This window comes from Oncorhynchus nerka, linkage group LG9a (genome assembly GCF_034236695.1).
Source record: "Oncorhynchus nerka isolate Pitt River linkage group LG9a, Oner_Uvic_2.0, whole genome shotgun sequence".
NCBI lineage: Eukaryota > Metazoa > Chordata > Actinopteri > Salmoniformes > Salmonidae > Oncorhynchus > Oncorhynchus nerka.
This window is the reverse complement of record NC_088404.1, coordinates 33,477,650-33,492,666: the sequence shown is the minus strand read 5'-3', so window position 1 is coordinate 33,492,666 and position 15,017 is coordinate 33,477,650. Positions and strand designations below refer to the sequence as shown.

General features: G+C 46.1%; 2 protein-coding genes across 2 annotated transcripts in view; both read left to right on the top strand.

Moving 5' to 3' along the window:
- The window catches only part of LOC115134867 (otogelin-like protein), a 48,827-nt gene extending 43,795 nt beyond the window's left edge, over positions 1-5,032 (top strand). Inside the window, 13 exon segments of the mRNA XM_065022501.1 lie at positions 17-121; positions 215-322; positions 450-551; positions 642-746; positions 916-950; positions 1,064-1,127; positions 1,223-1,401; positions 1,515-1,619; positions 1,808-1,927; positions 2,008-2,053; positions 2,925-2,996; positions 3,960-4,039; positions 4,144-5,032. Coding sequence (XP_064878573.1) covers positions 17-121; positions 215-322; positions 450-551; positions 642-746; positions 916-950; positions 1,064-1,127; positions 1,223-1,401; positions 1,515-1,619; positions 1,808-1,927; positions 2,008-2,053; positions 2,925-2,996; positions 3,960-4,039; positions 4,144-4,344 — 1,322 coding nt within the window. The 3' untranslated portion in view covers positions 4,345-5,032.
- A 799-nt stretch (positions 5,033-5,831) lies between these two features.
- Positions 5,832-15,017, top strand: part of LOC115134866 (phosphatidylinositol phosphatase PTPRQ-like) — a 67,828-nt gene continuing 58,642 nt past the window's right edge. Inside the window, 10 exon segments of the mRNA XM_065022499.1 lie at positions 5,832-6,066; positions 6,242-6,373; positions 6,512-6,656; positions 6,827-7,126; positions 7,208-7,425; positions 7,636-7,819; positions 8,034-8,633; positions 8,798-9,061; positions 9,178-9,471; positions 11,120-11,250. Coding sequence (XP_064878571.1) covers positions 6,001-6,066; positions 6,242-6,373; positions 6,512-6,656; positions 6,827-7,126; positions 7,208-7,425; positions 7,636-7,819; positions 8,034-8,633; positions 8,798-9,061; positions 9,178-9,471; positions 11,120-11,250 — 2,334 coding nt within the window. The 5' untranslated portion in view covers positions 5,832-6,000.

The following is a 15,017-nucleotide window of genomic DNA, read 5'->3' as shown; positions in this document are numbered from 1 at the left end:
TCTCGTTCTCCCTCAGAATGTAATCTGACCATCTGTGAGAGTGAGGCTCCGCCCTGTGAGAATGGGAACCAGCTGGTGATTGGTTACAGTGCCCTGTCCTGCTGCCCAGAGTACCGTTGTGGTAGGTACTGAACCAAAACATAATATCTTTCATCATTTGATGGTATTGTTAGGTGTGTTTTAATAACTGAGTCCTGTGATTGGTGTGTCCCAGAGTGCGACCCCCATGCCTGTCCCCCCCTCACCACCCCTGATTGTAGAGAAGATCAGTTCCTAGTGGAGGTTCGTGAGGACAACTCCTGCTGTTACTCCTTCCTGTGTGGTAAGGTCAAACCTTATACTTCTTAATGGGTCTACCGTCTTCATCCAACATTACTGTAGCTGGACTTGGGGTACAAGCTGTAAAGGAAATGTTAACAGTCAGTGGTATGTTTGTGTTCTCTCTGCAGTGTGTGAGTCGTGTATCGAGCCCGTGCCATCCTGTTCTTATGGAGAGATACTGGCTGTGGATCTGAACACCACCCACAGTTGCTGCCCTCAATACCACTGTGGTAACACACACAAACATTATACTCTACACAAGCTGTACATGCTATACACACACAGTGTTGATGTTTAGCGCAATGTCCTCCTGTGTGCAGTGTGTGACGTGAACCTGTGTCCTGAGTCGACTCTGAGCTGTTCTCCTGGTCTGTCTCTGATCCAAACAACCCTACCTGGACACTGCTGCCCCGACCGTCACTGTGGTACACACACACACACTTTTGCACTCCCAAGAGTTGCGCACACACACACACACACACACACCAACATTCCCAGAACTGTTTCTTTGAAAAAATCTTGTGGTCCAAACAGAGAACACTGTTCTAGGCCTCCAGTTGTGTAGTAAACCCAGTCTTTTTCTCTTCCTCTCAGAGTGCCAGTGTGAGGACAGCCCAGTCTGTCAGGTGGTGAGTCAGTCAGCTTCAGCATTGTGTGTGTGTGTGTGTGTGTGTGTGTGTGTGTGTGTGTGTGTGTGTGTGTGTGTGTGTGTGTCATCATAGTAACGTTTCTGGTCTCTCAGGGGGAGGTACAGGTGGAGGTCGCAGACAGCAGAAGCACCTGTGGCTGCCCCCTCTACACCTGCAGTAAGTCCATACACACAGACACACACAACCACACACACTATGCACAGACACACTGCTAGGCTACCTAACTCCTGAGCCCTGACCTGTGTGTGTAGAGAAGGCGGAGGTGTGTGTGTTCCAGGGAGTCACGGTGCTGGGTCCGGGGCAGAGCCTGATTCAGTACTATGAAGGAGAGCTGTGTTACACCGTCCATTGTCTGACACATCGTGATACACACACTGGATACTACGCCATGGACGTGTCCGCTGTCAACTGCTCTCAGAAGTGTGGCCAGGTATGTGTTTCTCTCTCTCACACACACCACAAACCTCCATCCTGATCGGAGCTAGGTAAATTCTTCTGGAATCTCTGTGTCCACCCACCCCTCCCACTCACTCTCTCTCTTAGCACCAGCTGTACGTAGCATCATCAGATCCTCAGGTGTGCTGTGGCTCCTGTAAGAATGTGTCCTGTTCTTTCAACAATCACAACGGAACCACTGAGCTCTTCACTGTGAGAACACACACATCATTATACTGCCAAATAGACACACACTCTATCTAACACACAAACACTTTGTGTGTAGACGGGGAAATCCTGGATGGCTAACCTTTAGTGTGTGTGTGTGTGTGTGTGTGTGTGTGTGTGTGTGTGTGTGTGTGTGTGTGTGTGTGTGTGTGTGTGTGTGTGTGTGTGTACAGGCAGGGAGCTCCTGGGTGGATAACTGTACCCGGTATGATTGTGTGGAGACGACAGTGGGAACTGTGATGCTGGCCTCAGGGGTGGTCTGCCCCCCCTTCAACGACACAGAGTGCACTCAGGTACTCACTCACTCACTCACTCACTCACTGACATTCACACACAATTATGTCTGTCTGTAACCTTTCTTCAATCATTGCAGAATGGGGGCGTGGTCCAGAGCTATGTGGACGGCTGCTGCAGGACGTGTGAGTGACCAATCACATTCGCTTCTCATACGCTTTCGGCTGTCAATCACAGGGGTGGGCAGGGCGTTGCCTGGCAGTGGTTGGGCTTATTGGCTGACTGGTTTGGGGGGGGTGCGGCCTGTTGCAGCCTTGGACAGAGTAAAAGCTTGTGGTTGGCTGGCAACAACGAGCATGACTCACTACACTACCCAGCAGCCTCTGCTCTAGGGGTGGTCCTAGATCTGCCTGATGGTCCTGATACACGTCGTGATAATATTAAAGGAGGATTTTACTGTTGATTTATAAAATATTTTCTTTAGTGGGGAAATTGTCATACCTCACAGTTTTCTGGAGAACAAAAGCATGCAGACAGCGGTCCTACCATTCCCGTTGTTTTAGACTCTATGATGCTAATGATACGCTGTAGCTAACCTGACTCCATACTGTACTTTCTAGGTGTCCAGAAAATGAAGGCAGTTTGTATTTTGTGTGAACTGTCCCATTAAACACACTAATTTCACATGTAAAGGTGAAGACAACAGACCCAGTCTGCTCACCCAGTAATAACAGCAGCTCTGCCTCCTTGCCCGCTTGCCTGCTTGACCAGTTTGGCCAATGGGAATGCTACATTTGTTACAGTTTGGCCAATGGTGATGCTTGGTGTTTAGAGTTTGTCCAGTGAGAATGAGCCTTGGTGCATCAGTGTGTAGTGATCCTGAGTGTTTGGCCGTCTGGCTGTCTTCCCCAGTCTCAGAGAACACTGTCTGGCTCCCATGGCTGTGCATGCCACTGCGCTGATTACTCTGTGTGTGAAAATGTGTTCTAAACCAACGTTAACCTGTGTGTTTTCCTAACGTTCTCCTGACATTGCTGTTCCTGCCGCTGCTCCCAGGTTCTGGAGTCGGTGTTTTACCGTTTACCGTTAACCCCGTAACCCCCACTGGTAGTACTAACTGTGACAAAGGTACCACGACCTCTCACCTTTCATCTTTAACCTCTCACATCTCACCCCATAACCCCAACTGGTAGTAGTAACTGTGACACAGGTACCACGATCTCTCACCTATCACAGTGAGTGTGTTCTAGTCCTAGCCCTACCACTCCATACATATCAACTACAGGTCAAGGTTCACCTAACATTCCTCATAGCAAAATCCTATTCCAATGGTTCAATATGTTATTGCTGTGCTGAATCCTCTAGGCCAGCGGTTACTGTACCACCAACTGAATTTTGCTCTGCATGGAGTACCCCTGAATTACCCCCTCATGTGTATTTTACCAGTAGGCCTATGGCCTCATGAGTCTTCTCAAGTAGCCCTTGTTGATAAGCCAAGTACCCCCAGGGTTCCTAGTACCCCTGGTTGATAGGCCAAGTACCCCCAGGGTTCCTAGTACCCCTGGTTGATAGGCCAAGTACCCCCAGGGTTCCTAGTACCCCTGGTTGATAGGCCAAGTACCCCTAGGGTTCCTAGTTCCCCTGGTTGATAGGCCAAGTACCCCCAGGGTTCCTAGTACCCCTGGTTGGAAACCACTGCTCTATGTGAGTTCGAATCATTCCTGATCCTTCAAGCATAAAGAGAGTAGAGCTGGACTCCAAGCTATCTTTCAACATTCCACCAACCAGCCCCAACCCCCTGTTGCTTAACCTGATTGGCCAGTGGCCAATAGGAGCTGGGTCTTTGGCGTGAGAACTGCTCCCCCCGGTCAGCTGACTGTCGATCAAACTGAGCCCCCGCTGCTAGGCAACAAAGAGCCCAGCTCAATAGACCTTTGACTGTGTGAGTGACAGGAATCTAGGGCTGAGGATGAAAGCTGTGTGTGTGTGTGTGTGTGTGTGTGTGTGTGTGTGTGTGTGTGTGTGTGTGTGTGTGTGTGTGTGTGCATGCGTGTGCATCTCAGCGTTTCCTCTGTGTGCGTGTGTGTTTAGGTAAGGAGGACGGCAAGACGTGTAAGCGTGTGGCAATCCGAACCACCATCAGAAAAGACGACTGCAGGAGCAACGCACCGGTGAGAGAGAGAGTGTCAATAAGACAGTTTTAAAAAGTTAACACTGATAGAGAATAAAATCTCCCCCTCTCTCTCTCCCCCTTTCTCTCTTTTCTCTCTCTCAGGTGACAGTGTTTTCATGTGATGGGAAGTGTCCGTCTGCCACCATCTTTAACTTCAACATCAACAGCCACGCCCGCTTCTGTAAGTGCTGCAGGGAGAGTGGACTACAAACCCGCTCCGTCACCCTGTACTGCTCACACAACGCTACCCTGGTGGTCTACAGCTTCCAGGAGCCTGTCGACTGCTCCTGCCAATGGAACTAAAGAGAGAGCGAAGATAGTTAGTGTGAGCTCCAGTATGGCGTTCAATAGGAGGGATGGAAGATGGAACAGAGGTTAGAGGTCAGAGTAGACAGGTCAAGCGTCCAGGTAGGCGAGTTCTTTAGTCTTCCTTCAGTGTGTTGTGGAGGGCTGTATGCTGACCTGTTATAGTGACCCTGTCGTTACAGATATGTAGTGGTCAGATGTGCAGGGCTGTAACCTGTTCCTGCTGTACTATGATAACACTAGTCCTATCTGTACTGCTGTAGCCTGCTCCTCCTTGTGTGTAACACTAGCTAGTCCTCTCGGACTTTATCATGTTTAGATCAGTTGGTCTGAGCTGACAAGACCGCTGCTACTTTAGTATGGATCTAGTGCTCTCTTGATGACTGACATGTTTTATATGCCAATCAAATTTATCTTACAAAATAGTAATTTTTTTTTACAAGTGTAAAGCTTTTATCCAAAAATATTTGTATTTCACTCAATCAATGATTTAGTAAGGTGATAATCCACCTGAGCATCTGATGGTAGATGATCTGTATTTCAACAGAACGCTGTATTTGTTGTGTTGTTTAATGTGAAGCATTGTGCCAGTAATCAGTATGTGCTGATGCCATCAGATAGACTAGAGTCTCTAGTCATACAGAACCTCTCAGAATAAAACAATAAAACATTTAACAATGACTAACTGATTGGTGGGTGTTTTGTTGCGTGAATGAAAAACTCATCATCCTCCTCCTCCAGACACACACTCCCCTGCTGACACAGCTTGTTCAGTGCTGACGTGTGTTTGTGTTGCTCTATCCTGGTGGTGTGTAATAATGGTGCGTGTGGGAGTCTAACAATCTGTATATGTAATTACCATGTAAATACACAGTGTTAATGACACTTCATCCAAGGTAAAACACCAGTGACCTCCAGAAGGAAGATATGAACTATTGGAGAGGCATGAATCCACATTGATTAGTCATTGATTGATTAGTGATTGATCAGTGAATGATACTTATTTCTCACATTCAACCACTCGCTATTCACACACAGCTTTGATCTGCTGTGTGGAACACAGTGGACTTGGTTAGCATATTACTGCATCACTACAGAGAGTGGAGTATACATCTGCAAACATGCTGAGGTGTATGGAGTGTTATCTATCTAGTGAACTTTAAGTTCTTTACTTTCACCCTGTCTTTCTCTCTCCTTCCCACTCCTTCTCTCTTTCTCTCCCTCTCTTTCTCTCCCCCTCTCTTCATGAGTTCCTTAAGCCTAGTTGTCATAGTAACCTGCTCTTATCCCAACAAAGAGGAAGGGTGGCAGGGGCAGAACAAATTGGTGTTAGCGACACACACACACACACTGATTGAATGGGACTGTACACGCCTCCACACAGGCTCTGCTTCAAAGAAAGTTGCTGAGGGGCGCTAAATTCAAAGTTGTGTTTCATCACTGGGAAGGACTACTCTGGTGTAGTTCAGCTGTGATACACTCCTCTTATACAGAGCTCTGACAACCTCAGACCTTACTGGAACCTCTGGTCGTGTAGTTTCTTCGCTCTTTGGTACATAGATGGGATATACAAACATCCATGAGTTTCTGATTCCAAAGCAACATTGATATTGGGTGTATGTTGTGGTACCATCTATAGATGATTGTGTGCTGATGAGATTACCAGGCTTCCCCATGGATGGAACCGTGCATATGTGGCTGCTGGCAGGGTTCATCCAGGTAAGACACACACACAACTACACACACGCCGTTTCTAGCTATACCTTTTAGGTGAAACAGTTATGATTTATCACAACACTCTTCTTTTAACCGTCTGTGCCAAAGCTTCAGAAATGATATGTATATAATTTATGAGGTTTAAAAGTCTCTCTTTTCTCTTTCGCTCTCTTTCCAGGTGGTCAGTCTCTTGTGTGTGCAGTGGTCAGATCCTGCGGTCGTGGTTGTTGAGGTTGTGTTTGGCCACTTCCCCACCAGTCAGGATCCAGACTGGTACACCGTCTCCTACCAGATTGCACACAACCTCACGGTCAGAACGTAATCCACCACACAACCATAACACTAGCTCCATACAACCAGCACCCAGCCTCACGGTCATACCGCACAGCCACCGGACAACCACAACAATATCGCAACCACTAAACCACTCTCTGTCCCACCCCTACAGGTGTGGCTGGATCCGATTGGCCGCTCTGAGTGTTCTCCTGACTGCAGGCTGTTTCTGCAATTGGCTAAGGAGCCAGGAGGAAGTGACATCACGCTGAACGCTATAAAAAACAATACCACACTAAAGACTAAGACCTTTCATATCGGTAAGCCTTACCCTGACCTCTGACCTATACAGGGATTGACCTATACAAGAGTTAAAGAGTTAAAAGATGATGGATTAAATTGAAACAGGTTGATGCGTGTGTGTGTGTGTGTGTGTGTGTGTGTGTGTGTGTGTGTGTGTGTGTGTGTGTGTGCGTGCACCACTGTGTAGCTCCTGTCCCCCTCTCCTCTCTCCGTGTCGAGGTGACCACCACCAGCACTCTCCTGACCTGCAGCCTACAGAACAGACAGAGCCTCACTGCTCTCAGTCTACACAACATGCACATCGAACACACACACACTGAATACACACACACTGAACAGACACACTCTGACCACACACACACCTCTTCGTACGTAGTGAGAGGTCTGCAGCCTGGAGCAAACTACAGCATCACAGCAGAGTTGACCACACTTCTCACACACCTCAACATCAGCCTCACCCAGAGACTACACACCACCATGGAGACAGGTACAACACACACACCCACATAATTAACATTGACCGCTGTATGTCTAAGTTGACTGTGAGTTGACCACTGTCTCTCCTCAGCCCAGTGTCCTATTGGTTGGCTGGCGAGTGGAAGGAGCTGCCACAGTGTGAGTAGGCGGAGCCTGTCGTGGGGCGATGCCCAGCAAACCTGTATAGGCATGGCTTCAGGAGGACACCTGGTGGATGTTAAAACAGAGAGAGACCTCCTCCTCCTCTCCTCTCACCTGACTACACACAACAACCTACTACTGCTCTGGACCGCTCTCAACGACAGACTGGTAACACACACACACAGATATGCATGTGAGTGAGATAAATGGCTGTGTTAGCATGAATGGTGTTTGCTTTCTAAACAGTCAGACACATTAGCTTCCTCCTTACAGAGGAGTGTGTTAGTCTGTGATTTAAAACTGATGACTGGGACATTCCCAGCCTGTGTCTGACAAAAAAAAACACACAACGTTTTTTGTTGTTGTTTGTCTTCACAGGATGAGGGGCTGCCCCGCTGGTCTGATGGCTCCTCCTACAACCTGACGAGTGCTATGACATCATCATCACTGCCAGCCAATCAGACGGACTGTTTTGCTCTACAGAGGAACGCTACTGGACGAGGCTACTTCCTGACTTCGTTCTTTTGTCACATTCCTTTACCCTATATCTGTCACTGGGAAAGTATGCATTAATACATTCAATACCAGAGTCAATAAACACCCTAATTACACTTTACCCCTGTCCGACACCCACTAACCCTGTCTCTCTCTCTCTCTCTCTCTCTCTCTCTCTCTCTCTCTCTCTCTCTCTCTCTCTCCATATCTCTCTCTCCCTCTCTCTCTCTCTCTCTCCATCTCTCTCTCTCTCTCTCTCTCTCTCTCTCTCTCTCTCTCAGTCCCTCTCCTCCCTCCTTTATTCAACTTTCACCTGGTGGAGGTAACAGAGAGAGATGCAGAGCTTCACTGGAGTGACCTCACATTCGTAAACTCCTCTCACCCTGCCCCCCAGCTCTATGTCCAATACCAAGAAAAGGAGGAAAAACATGGGGAAGAGAAGGAGAGGAGGACTGCAGGTCGAGTCCCAGTGTCTCTATTCTCCAGAGGGCTGAAAGTGCCAGGCCTGTACCCAGGCAAGGTCTACTCTCTGTCCCTCAGAGCCTCCCACCTTACTGGGGCCGCATGGAGCCTGGGGAGCGCGCAGACTTGTCACACACGGCCCCTTCCCCCTCGAAACATCACCATTAGCAATGTGACAGCCAGTCAGATCACAGTAAGCTGGACAGCCCCAGACTCCCAGCATGCTGTGCGGTGGAACTTTCTGGTTCGCTGGGAGGGTGTAGCCTCAGGCCAGGAGACGAGAATGGTTGTGGCTAGCAGCGCCAGGTCCGCTGTGATTGCAGGACTGGAGGGGTTCAGGAAGTACAAGGTCAAAGTTGACTCCGTCACAGAACACGGTGTGGAGAGCTGTGGAGGGGAGGAACTGACCCTATACACTGGTATGAAAGTCTGTTTGTGTAACGCTTCGGGTGTACTTGTTTTTTACAGCATAATGTTGAATGAGTGTGTGTGTGTGTGTGTGTGTGTGTGTGTGTGTGTGTGTGTGTGTGTGTGTGTGTGTGTGTGTGTGTGTGTGTGTGTGTGTGTGTGTGTGTGTTGGTAGCGGTGAGCCCCCCAGGTGGTGTGGTTGTGTCTAGCAGAGGGGAGAATCTGACAGCGTGCTGGTCCGCCCCGTCAGGTGAAAGCCCTGATGGGTACTATGTTAGGCTACGCCCCGTCAGCCAGGCCCGCCCCATGGAACTGTGGGTAAATGAGTCCAGGTGTGTGTTCCTGGCCATATTCAGTCCAGGGCAGAACTACGAGGTGGGTGTGGCTTCAGTGAGAGGAGAGAACATGAGCCAAGAGATCAACACCACATACAGAACAGGTAGGCCCACAGAGACGTGTGTGTTCAAGTTGAAGTTTCAACAAATGTTGGTGTTGCTCCATCATACTGTGTGTATCTCTTTCTCATTGTGTGTGTGTGTTCCTGTCTTTGTGTAGAGCCTGGGCCCGTGCAGGCAGCTGTCCCTCTCTCGGTAGGAAGCAGTTCTGTGGTTCTGTATGTCCAGAGACCAGTACTGGGTGTGTGTGATGGAGTGAGGGTGTGTGTGTGTAAGGGAGTGTGTGAGGGTGTGTGTGTGTGTAAGGGTGTGTGCGATTGGTGGCCATTCCCCCCAGGTAAGCACACAGTAACAGTTGGCAGCCTGACTCCAGGAGAGGAGTACCATCTCAGTGTCTACAGCACCAGCCGACACAGGACCGGACCAGCATACCAAACACACACACTCAGGACACGTGAGTACACACAAACACACTCATATTTCCATCTCCTCAGATGATTTTGTGGGTGATGAAGTGTGTGTGTATGCACAGTTGAAGTCGGAAGTTTACATACACCTCAGCCAAATACATTTAAACTCAGTTTTTCACAATTCCTGACATTTAATCCTAGGAAAAATGCCCTGTCTTAGGTCAGTTAGGATCACCACTTTATTTTAAGAATGTGAAATATCAGAATAATAGTAGAGAATTATTTATTTCACCTTTTATTTCTTTCATCACATTCCCAGTGGGTCAGAAGTTTACACTCAATTAGTATTTGGTAGCATTGCCTTTAAATTGTTTAACTTGGGTCAAATGTTTTGTGTTGCCTTCCACAAGCTTCCCACAATAAGTTAGGTGAATTTTGGCCCATTCCTCCTGACAGAGCTGGTGTAACTGAGTCAGGTTTGTAGGCCTCCTTGCTCGCACACGCTTTTTCAGTTCTGCCCACACATTTTCTATAGGATTGAGGTCAGGGCTTTGTGATGGCCACTCCAATACCTTGTCTTTGTTGTCCTTAAGCCATTTTGCCACAACTTTGGAAGTATGCTTGGGGTCAATGTCCATTTGGAAGACCCATTTGCAACCAAGCTTTAACATCCAGACTGATATCTTGAGATGATGCTTCAATATATCCACATACTTTTCCTCCCTTATGATACCATCTATTTTGTGAAGTGCACCAGTCCCTGCTGCAGCAAAGCAGCCCCACAACATGATGCTGCCACCCCCGTGGCTTGCACGCTTCCCCCTTTTACCTCCAAACATAACAATAGTCATTATGGCAAAACAGTTCTATTTTTGTTTCATCAGACATCAGACCAGAGGACATTTCTCCAAAAAGTATGATCTTTCTCCCCATGTGCAGTTGCAAACCTTAGTCTGGCTTTTTTATGGTGGTTTTGGAGCAGTGGCTTCTTCCTTGCTGAGCGGCCTTTCAGGTTATGTCGATATAGGACTCGTTTTACTGTGGATATAGATACTTTTGTACCTGTTTCCTCCAGCATCTTCACAAGGTCCTTTGCTGTTGTTCTGGGATTGATTTGCACTTTTCGAACTCCTCTCCAGGAGAAAGAACGCGTCTCTTTCCTGAGCGGTATGACAGCTGCTTGGTCCCATGGTTTTTATAGTTGCGTACTATTGTTTGTACAAATGAATGTGGTATCTTCAGGCGTTTGGAAATTGCTCCCAAGGATGAACCAGACTTTTTCTGAGGTCTTGGCTGATTTCTTTTGATTTTCCCATGAAGCAAAGAGGCACTGAGTTTGAAGGTAGGCCTTGAACTACATCCACAGGTACACCTCCAATTGGCTGAAACTATGTCAATTAGCCTATCATGAGATCATTTTCTGGAATTTTTCAAGCTGTTTAAAGGCACAGTCAACTTAGTGTATGTAAACGTCTGACCCACTGGAATTGTGATACAGTGAGTTATAAGTGAAATAATCTGTCTGTAAACAATTGTTGGAAAAAATGACTTGTGTCATGCACAAAGTAGATGTCCTAACCGACTTGCCAAAACTATAGTTTGTTAACAAGAGATTTGTGGAGTGGTTGAAAATGAGTTTTAATGACTCCAACCTAAGTGTATGTAAACTTCCGACTTTAACTGTATGTGTAGGCCTGGCCTCTCCCAGTACTGTGAGAGAGGGCTCAGTAACAGAGTCGTCAGTAGAGATGCTGTGGGATCCAGCCTCTGGACACGGACACAACTATGAAGTCATCTGTCTCAACTGTCACCACACACTCATGGTACGGCAGCAGGGTGTGTGTGCATGTATGTGGTCAAGTGTCTACAGTATAGAATGAGTTTATGTGGTGGAGTGTCTATAGAATGGGTTTATGTGGTGGAGTGTCTATAGAATGGGTTTATGTGGTGGAGTGTCTATAGAATGGGTTTATGTGGTGGAGTGTCTATAGAATGGGTTTATGTGGTGGAGTGTCTATAGAATGGGTTTATGTGGTGGAGTGTCTATAGAATGGGTTTATGTGGTGGAGTGTCTATAGAATGGGTTTATGTGAATGTGGAGTGTTTATAGAATGGGTTTATGTGGTGGAGTGTTTATAGAATGGGTTTATGTGGAGTGTCTATAGAATGGGTTTATGTGGTGGAGTGTCTATAGAATGGGTTTATGTGGTGGAGTGTCTATAGAATGGGTTTATGTGGTGGAGTGTCTATAGAATGGGTTTATGTGGTGGAGTGTCTATAGAATGGGTTTATGTGGTGGAATGGGTTTATGTGGTGGAGTGTCTATAGAATGGGTTTATGTGGTGGAGTGTCTATAGAATGGGTTTATGTGGTGGAGTGTCTATAGAATGGGTTTATGTGGTGGAGTGTCTATAGAATGGGTTTATGTGGTGGAGTGTCTATAGAATGGGTTTATGTGGTGGAGTGTCTATAGAATGGGTTTATGTGGTGGAGTGTCTATAGAATGGGTTTATGTGGTGGAGTGTCTATAGAATGGGTTTATGTGGTGGAGTGTCTATAGAATGGGTTTATGTGGTGGAGTGTCTATAGAATGGGTTTATGTGGTGGAGTGTCTATAGAATGGGTTTATGTGGTGGGTGTCTATAGAATGGGTTTATGTGGTGGAGTGTCTATAGAATGGGTTTATGTGGTGGAGTGTCTATAGAATGGGTTTATGTGGTGGAGTGTCTATAGAATGGGTTTATGTGGTGGAGTGTCTATAGAATGGGTTTATGTGGTGGAGTGTCTATAGAATGGGTTTATGTGGTGGAGTGTTTATAGAATGGGTTTATGTGGTGGAGTGTTTATAGAATGGGTTTATGTGGTGGAGTGTCTATAGAATGGGTTTATGTGGTGGAGTGTCTATAGAATGGGTTTATGTGGTGGAGTGTCTATAGAATGGGTTTATGTGGTGGAGTGTCTATAGAATGGGTTTATGTGGTGGAGTGTTTATAGAATGGGTTTATGTGGTGGAGTGTCTATAGAATGGGTTTATGTGGTGGAGTGTCTATAGAATGGGTTTATGTGGTGGAGTGTTTATAGAATGGGTTTATGTGGTGGAGTGTCTATAGAATGGGTTTATGTGGTGGAGTGTCTATAGAATGGGTTTATGTGGTGGAGTGTCTATAGAATGGGTTTATGTGGTGGAGTGTCTATAGAATGGGTTTATGTGGTGGAGTGTTTATAGAATTGGGTTTATGTGGTGGAGTGTCTATAGAATGGGTTTATGTGGTGGAGTGTCTATAGAATGGGTTTATGTGGTGGAGTGTCTGTTTATAGAAATGGGTTTATGTGGTGGAGTGTCTATAGAATGGGTTTATGTGGTGGAGTGTCTATAGAATGGGTTTATGTGGTGGAGTGTCTATAGAATGGGTTTATGTGGTGGAGTGTCTATAGAATGGGTTTATGTGGTGGAGTGTCTATAGAATGGGTTTATGTGGTGGAGTGTCTTACAGAATGGGTTTATGTGGTGGAGTGTTTATAGAATGGGTTTATGTGGTGGAGTGTTTATAGAATGGGTTTATGTGGTGGAGTGTCTATAGAATGGGTTTACGTGGTGGAGTGTCTATAGAATGGGTTTATGTGGTGGAGTGTCTAGAGAATGGGTTTATGTGGTGGAGTGTCTATAGAATGGGTTTATGTGGTGGAGTGTCTACAGAATGGGTTTATGTGGTGGAGTGTCTATAGAATGGGTTTATGTGGTGGAGTGTCTATAGAATGGGTTTATGTGGTGGAGTGTCTATAGAATGGGTTTATGTGGTGGAGTGTCTATAGAATGGGTTTATGTGGTGGAGTGTCTATAGAATGGGTTTATGTGGTGGAGTGTCTATAGAATGGGTTTATGTGGTGGAGTGTCTACAGAATGGGTTTATGTGGTGGAGTGTTTATAGAATGGGTTTATGTGGTGGAGTGTTTATAGAATGGGTTTATGTGGTGGAGTGTCTATAGAATGGGTTTACGTGGTGGAGTGTCTATAGAATGGGTTTATGTGGTGGAGTGTCTATAGAATGGGTTTATGTGGTGGAGTGTCTATAGAATGGGTTTATGTGGTGGAGTGTCTATAGAATGGGTTTATGTGGTGGAGTGTCTATAGAATGGGTTTATGTGGTGGAGTGTCTATAGAATAGAATGGGTTTATGTGGTGGAGTGTCTATAGAATGGGTTTACGTGGTGGGTGGAGTGTCTATAGAATGGGTTGATGTGGTGGAGTGTCTATAGAATGGGTTTATGTGGTGGAGTGTCTATAGAATGGGTTTATGTGGTGGAGTGTCTATAGAATGGGTTTATGTGGTGGAGTGTCTATAGAATGGGTTTATGTGGTGGAGTGTTTATAGAATGGGTTTATGTGGTGGAGTGTCTATAGAATGGGTTTATGTGGTGGAGTGTTTATAGAATGGGTTTATGTGGTGGAGTGTCTATAGAATGGGTTTATGTGGTGGAGTGTCTATAGAATGGGTTTATGTGGTGGAGTGTCTATAGAATGGGTTTATGTGGTGGAGTGTCTATAGAATGGGTTTATGTGGTGGAGTGTCTATAGAATGGGTAGAATGGGTTTATGTGGTGGAGTGTCTATAGAATGGGTTTATGTGGTGGAGTGTCTATAGAATGGGTTTATGTGGTGGAGTGTCTATAGAATGGGTTGATGTGGTGGAGTGTCTATAGAATGGGTTGATGTGGTGGAGTGTCTATAGAATGGGTTTATGTGGTGGAGTGTCTATAGAATGGGTTTATGTGGTGGAGTGTCTATAGAATGGGTTTATGTGGTGGAGTGGAGTGTCTATAGAATGGGTTTATGTGGTGGAGTGTCTATAGAATGGGTTTATGTGGTGGAGTGTCTATAGAATGGGTTTATGTGGTGGAGTGTCTATAGAATGGGTTTATGTGGTGGAGTGTTTATAGAATGGGTTTATGTGGTGGGTGGAGTGTTTATAGAATGGGTTTATGTGGTGGAGTGTCTATAGAATGGGTTTATGTGGTGGAGTGTTTATAGAATGGGTTTATGTGGTGGAGTGTTTATAGAATGGGTTTATGTGGTGGAGTGTTTATAGAATGGGTTTATGTGGTGGAGTGTCTATAGAATGGGTTTACGTGGTGGAGTGTCTATAGAATGGGTTTATGTGGTGGAGTGTCTATAGAATGGGTTTATGTGGTGGAGTGTTTATAGAATGGGTTTATGTGGTGGAGTGTTTATAGAATGGGTTTATGTGGTGGAGTGTTTATAGAATGGGTTTATGTGGTGGAGTGTCTATAGAATGGGTTTATGTGGTGGAGTGTCTATAGAATGGGTTTATGGGTGGAGTGTCTATAGAATGGGTTTATGTGGTGGAGTGTCTATAGAATGGGTTTATGTGGTGGAGTGTCTATAGAATGGGTTTATGTGGTGGAGTGTCTACAGAATGGGTTTATGTGGTGGAGTGTCTATAGAATGGGTTTATGTGGTGGAGTGTCTATAGAATGGGTTTACGTGGTGGAGTGTCTATAGAATGGGTTGATGTGGTGGAGTGTCTATAGAATGGGTTGATGTGGTGGAGTGTCTATAGAATGGGTTTAT